Source organism: Mustela erminea, chromosome 13, assembly GCF_009829155.1.
Source record: "Mustela erminea isolate mMusErm1 chromosome 13, mMusErm1.Pri, whole genome shotgun sequence".
Classification (NCBI taxonomy): domain Eukaryota; kingdom Metazoa; phylum Chordata; class Mammalia; order Carnivora; family Mustelidae; genus Mustela; species Mustela erminea.
In genome coordinates this window covers 63,728,631-63,734,640 of record NC_045626.1, presented here as the reverse complement: position 1 = coordinate 63,734,640, position 6,010 = coordinate 63,728,631, and the positions used below count along the sequence as shown (strand labels likewise).

At 60.3% G+C, this 6,010-nt stretch overlaps 1 protein-coding gene across 11 annotated transcripts; it reads left to right on the top strand.

The window, feature by feature from the left end:
* The first annotated feature begins 2,452 nt into the window (after positions 1 to 2,452).
* On the top strand, positions 2,453 to 5,761 carry TMEM191C (transmembrane protein 191C). Of its 11 annotated transcripts, none has more exons than XM_032310733.1 (12): positions 2,462 to 2,709; positions 2,954 to 3,077; positions 3,206 to 3,256; positions 3,406 to 3,483; positions 3,646 to 3,702; positions 3,836 to 3,895; positions 4,016 to 4,080; positions 4,165 to 4,306; positions 4,399 to 4,502; positions 4,608 to 4,853; positions 5,122 to 5,156; positions 5,327 to 5,384. In XM_032310733.1, exons 1-10 carry the CDS (start codon positions 2,510 to 2,512, stop codon positions 4,810 to 4,812), a joined length of 1,086 nt encoding a protein of 361 aa, XP_032166624.1. In that variant the 5' UTR covers positions 2,462 to 2,509; the 3' UTR covers positions 4,813 to 4,853; positions 5,122 to 5,156; positions 5,327 to 5,384. The 11 variants fall into 11 exon arrangements, with proteins under 11 accessions (XP_032166620.1, XP_032166623.1, XP_032166621.1 ...); XM_032310736.1 differs by having other exon boundaries at positions 2,464 to 2,664; positions 4,165 to 4,237; positions 4,462 to 4,502; XM_032310735.1 differs by having other exon boundaries at positions 2,464 to 2,664.
* The last annotated feature ends 249 nt before the right edge of the window (positions 5,762 to 6,010 follow it).

Sequence of the window (6,010 nt, the reverse complement as noted above, 5' to 3'; positions counted from 1 at the left end):
TCGCACTGATGCCCCCGCCCCGGAACTGGACTTTGCAAGGAGGAGGTGGCTCCTGACCCAGTCTGGTGGAGGAGGAAGGCTCACGGTCCGGAAGATTTTGAACCTGCATTTTAAGAAAGGACAGAAATGGGCCAAATGGACCAAGGGGGAAGAAAGGCAGGTGCTTCCTGCAGGGGTCTGGGTGCAGGAGAGAAGTTCTCAGGAGTTGGACCCCAGCGGCCTGTGGGGCTTGGGCACTGAGGCCAGGAGGGTTCCCTGCGCCTTTTTCCTGACCTTCAGGTTGTGGAGGGGAGGTGGCTTAGGTTTCCTAAGAGGCATAGTCCTGGGTGTTCCCCCACAGAGACTTTCCTGTCCTGATACAGGGGCGGGGCAGAAAGGGAACCCAGAGAGTGGGCCCTTGTCACCTGCCCATCCTGGCTGGCCGCTGGCCGCTGGCTTCCCTCCTGAACATAGGTGGAGGGAGACAGGGGCTGCCAATGCTAATACTGCCTGGCGATGGTCATCACTGAGCCTTGGTTACCCCATCCATAAACCGGGATCACAAAGCCTAGCCAGTGGAGGTGGTGGCCATCCCTGGGACCCTATAGGGCAATGAGGGGACAGGGGGCGGGCTAAGCCTGAAGGGAGAAGTGGCCATGTGGGAACTCTGGAGACAGAGTGCTGTCCAGCAGGACTGACCTTAGGCAGTGCCTTCCGATAGAATAGGAGCCACAGGAAAATGTAGAAAGAACAATCAAATCAAGTTTTAATGTTTTATCCAACCCAGTACATTCAAAATGTTTCAATATGTAGGGGCGCCTGGGTGGCTCAGTGGCTCAGCTGCTCCTCCACCATCTGGGACCGCAGATGTCAAAGTGGAGACTGAAGGCCTAGTGCCGACAGCCAGCTGATGGCTCGCAGGACTGGGAGGTGCCAGGCTCAGCTCTCAGAGGCTTCGTGTGTGAACTCATTTGCTCCCCTCAGTTTTTTGAGGGAGAGTCTCCAACAAGCCCCACTTAATAGGTGAACAAACTGAGAGACCCAGGGGCTTAGGAGCCTTGTTGCAGGTCGCAGACCGGGAGGGAGGAAGCCAGGGCTCTGAATGAAGGCTCTCTCATTCCAGAGTTGGAGGGTTTTATGCCCGTGCCCCCCACCAGCCCCTCATGGGCTCTAACCCAGGCTTCCCACCCGCTCCCAGGGAGGCTTTTTGCTGGGGCTGGTGCTGGCTGGCTGGCTGCTGCAAGGGGTGTAGGGGAGGCTGGGCATGTGCCAGGGTACAGGGCAAGATGGCAGCAGGGCCTGAGGCTGCTCCAACGCCACCGCCACCACTGCTCGGTCGGTTCTCGAAAGCCCCAGTCCGGAAGAGGCTTCCGAACCAGACAGCCAACGAAAGGCACCCAGCACTCTCCCAAATGATGCCTCACCCCCGTGTGGCCCTGTGATTTGTCCCAGGCTCTCTCCAGTGCCCCCATCTCTCCCCATTCAGGGGCCACCCTGGTGACAGAATCCATGGCCTCTCCAAGATTAACGGCCCAGGGAGGCAGGCTCTGCTTCCTGGTGGCAGGCATGCAGGGAAGCCATGGCCATTTTTAATTTACTGTGTAAGTAACTCGAAATGACTTCAGTCTTGCTCACATTTCTCAGAATTAATGAGAAGCAACCCAGCTCCCCCTGATATCTGCAAAGGTGTCGCCTCCTGGTGACTTCCCACTGGGGCGTAGCAGGAATTGCCTTCATCCTCAGCCCAGGTCCCTGCGCAGATCCCCCTGCAACCCCCTACCCCCTTCTCTTCATCCTCCTTACCCCCTGGGACTCACCCCTGCATACTTAGTTTAGGTAAATACTATCATGGGTACATCTCATTCTACTTGCTGTTTTTGTTGTTGTTGTTGTTGTGGGGTTTTTTTGTTTTGTTTTTTTACCATCAACATTATTTTCAGGTCTCTTCATGTTGATTTAAAAGATCCTAGCTCATTTGAAGTGCTTTATTGGATTCCTTTATCAATTGTCTCATATATCACATTTCTGTGTTTGATTACACGTTAGTGCCACACTTACACTGCTCCTAATGCTTTGCAAACACGGAAGAAAGTTCCTCTGGGGAGTGTACTCCTGCGGTGAAATTGTGGGTCATGGAGGACCACCATGCCCAGTCACTGTTCATCCCCAGCAGCTCCCCCAAATGACCCACAGATGGTGCAGGGCACAAAGGTTCCTGTTCCCTCACTTGGTTGCTTATATTTGATGTCACCCAACCGTCTTTCTGTTGGCTGTTCTGCTTGATGGAAAATGTGGTGTCTCTTCAGACTCTTCCTGGGCGTTCCAGTTCTCCCCTCTGGGCAATGCCCAGCAGACTCTTTGACCTTTGATGTTTGATATTTGGTCTTTCTCATGGTGGCCCCTGGAGGGACTAAGTGCGATCCTGCCCCACTCCCGTCTGCCGCGGCCGCCCCCTGCAGCTCATTGTGACGCCAGCCGCGGGCCGGGTCTCCCAGGCGGGCAGCGACGGCGGGACACAGTCCCTGTAGCTATGGCAGAGACGCAGGAGCTGCTGCTGCAGCTGCAGAAGGACAACCGCGACGGGCGACTGCGGAAGCAGGAGCTGGAGGAGCTGGTGCGCGGGCTCGAGGCCGAGAGCGAGAGCCTCACCGCGCGCCTGCAGGACCTGCGCGAGCGCGAGCGCAGGTGCGCAGGAAGGGCGGCTCAATGGGGAAAAGCAGTCGCGCGAGGGTCGATTCCACCGACGGCGGCACCCGGGCCTAGGCAGAGCCGCCGGCCGGCCCGTCGGTTATTCCTCTTCGCCGGGGCCCGAACCCCCCGTCCCCATCTATTCAGGGGACCCACGAAGGGGAGGGGGCGGACCCCCAGCTTGGGCTTCCAAGGGCCCATTCGCAGCTGGCCTTTCCCGGGGGCCGCGGGAGCCTGAGCACCTGCCGCCTTCCGCGGTGGCACCACCTCAGTTTCCCCTCTGCAGCCTGCAGCGGAAGCAAAGCCAGTTGGCGCGGAACCTGCGCGGGGAGGCGCGCGAGGCGGCGCGGGAGCGCGCGGAGAGAGCTCGCGGGCTGCTGGAAGCCGCGGAGCGGCGCCACCAGGACTTGGTGGGGACCGGGCCCTGGATGGGGCGGGACCGACGGGGAGGGCGGGGGCGGGGCCCTGGGTGGGTAAGGCCGGCCTCGAGGCTGCGGTCTCCGAGAAGCCCAGGCAGCCTCCTCGACCCCCTCCGCAGGAGCAACGTAACCGGCAGCTTCAGGAGCAGTGGGAAGAGCTGTCGAGTCAGGTACATTAAGGAGACGGCCTCGGTCTCTAGCTTCCCCTAGGAAGTCCCACTGTCGTCCTCGCCCCCCTTTTTGCCCTGTCCCCTCCTCTCAGGACATTCCCCTCTCCTCGAAGCCCCGCAAACCCCACCTTCATAAAACCCATCTCTAGCTCTTCTACTACGGAGGGGAACAACTGAGTCAGCAGCGCGCAGATCAGCGACTGGGGACTCAACTGATGGCGTTGCAGGTTGTTTGGGTGGGGCCCCCAAGATCGGAGCGGAGGCGCGGGCGGGGCCATAATGACCTGGGGGCGCGGAGGCTCCCTGAGGGGCGGGGGTGGGTAGAGAGGAGGCTTGCGGGGGAGTCCCGGGCGTCCTGGACTCCTGACATTCCTTGGATCCGTCTGAAGAAACAACTGGAGCTGGTGGAGGCCAAGCACGCCAGGCAGGCGGAGAACCTGCGGCAGGTGAGGGCGGGGCCGGGGCCTGAAGGCGAAGGTCGGCTTCGGGTGTGGGTGGGTGGGTGGGTGGGTGCGCAGGTGCGGGAGGATGGAGGGCCTGGCGCTACCCCGAGTCTCATCAGGGCTCCCCTCATCCCAGGGCGCGCAGCGGACGGAGGAGGCCTGGGCCAGCTTTCAGGAGCAGAGCGGAGTCCTGCAGGTACCGAGAGCCGCTCACGTCCCGACACCCCTCCAACCCCGGAGCTGCGGCGACCCCCAGTCCCCCTTCCCCCGGGTGTCTCCTCCCCCAGTCCTGAGGCCTCACTCCCACTCCCTCCAGGAGCTGCAGGCAAAGGTGGCGGAGGCAACTGCTGCGCTGGACGCCTCGCGGGACGACCCGGATCTGTAAGAGGGGCCAGGACTGTGGTGGTAGGGTGGGGCGGCAGTGGGGCTGACTTAGATCGCCCACCTCGATGCCCTTCCCTGCAGGTGCGACTCCCATCCTCGTCTGGGGCAGGACTGCGCGGGCTCGCTCATGGAGGAGGTGGCCGAGGCTGACTGTGTGAGCGCGAACCCGGACCCGCTCTTCACGGGGGTCACCCGCACCCACGGGGCTCCGCCTCCCCTCGAGGTCCTGCCCCCTGACGGGCCCGCGACCACCCAGACCCGCACTCTGGGGGATGAGGGTTCTGGTCCCTTACGACTCCCGTCCCCTCCATGAAGGACCCGGAACTCGTGGCGCCCCCGCGCCGGGGCCGAGCTAGAAGCCGCTCCCTCTGTCCGCAGGAGATGCGGCTTTCCACGGGCACCGGCAGGGCTGGCATCAGGTGAGTCAGCGGGCAGGCGGCGGGCGCGCTGGGCTCGGGTCCACCCCACGACTTACTCTCCACCGCCCCCTTCCCCTGTCTGTCCATCCGTCCTTCGGTCCGCAGGCTGTGGGCGCTGGGCGCGCTGCAGACGCTGCTGTTGCTCCTGCTCGGCTTCCTGGCGCTGCCGCTGCTCTACCTGATGCTAGTGAACCCTTCGGCCCTCCGCCGAGGACTCCGGTACCTTATCTCGGACACCACCTTCCGCCGCCTGCGCTACACGCTGTCCCCGCTGCTCGAGCTGCGCGCGCGCGGCCTGCTGCCGACCTAGCGCGCATCACGCCGGCCGCGGCCGCCTGCACCTCTGTCTCGGTGTGGTTTCTGGGAGCCTGGGTGGAGGCCGAGGGGAGACTCTCGGGGGTGGGTCATGTGTTCCTTGGCCCAGCGGTCCTGGCACCTTGGTCTCAGCGGGTGCAAGGCCTTCCAGGCGGTTCTTGGGTTTGGAGAGGCTGCCCCGGGCTCCAGCTGGCAGAGCCCTAGACTTGCGCAAGAGTCCGGCGCGCCCTCTTCTGGCACCCGAGACTTGGGGTAGGGACTGGGGGTTCGCACCAAGGAACTCCCGGGATCCCTCTTCCTACAGCGCCTGCTGCCGCACCAGAGCCACCTCGGAAGTTGGTCAGTATCTTTTTGCTAGACTTGGTTTTTCCCTGCTAGTGAGCCTGGGGTGGGGGTGGGGGGCGGGGGAGCAGGCGGGTCAGGTCTTGGTCAGTGGAGGTCGGTGGTTCCCCCGGCTGCGTGGGGGGTTATTGAGGTCCCCGCAGCATCCGTTGGTTTTCTCACGGCAGGCTCTTCAGGGCACCGGCCTGGGCATTGGTCTCCTGTGGTCCCCTTGCGGAACGTGCTGGTCCTGCTGGCGCCGCGCGCTCCCCGTGGCGGTCTTCGTTGGGAATCGTCTTTTTATAAATAAAAAGTCTACCTAAAGGTAGACTGTTCTGCTTAGTGGAAATGATGAACCTTGAGTTTGTGGGTTTTTTTTTTAATACAAATACTACTTTTATTCTTTACGGTTTTTGGTAGTGAAATTGTTCCGTGTATCTCCTTGTTGCGGACGCGCGTGCACACACCCAGCGACACGCCCCCCCCCCCCCGCCCCGCAACACACAGGTTTTGGCCGTGGTCTCCAAACAATCGTTTTCTTATTGATGTGTAGGTATTTAAGTCCTTTTGGGGTTAAATTTGTTTATGTAATCCTGTGTATAAAATTTCATCAAATTTAGAAATTGTGTGCTATGTCCTATAAAAATCCATTCCAGTCCAGAAATTGTAATACATACGGCAAATACCTTTAGTTGGTGTAAACATTTTGTTCATACATTCATTATAACATTTTGTTGCACCACTTTATGGTTTCATGCATAGATGGGCATTTGGGTTGTTTCCACCTTTTGGCTGTGGTGAGTAATGCTTCTGTGAACATTGGTGTATCAATGTTTGTTCTTTTGGGTAAATACACAGACTTGAACTGCTGG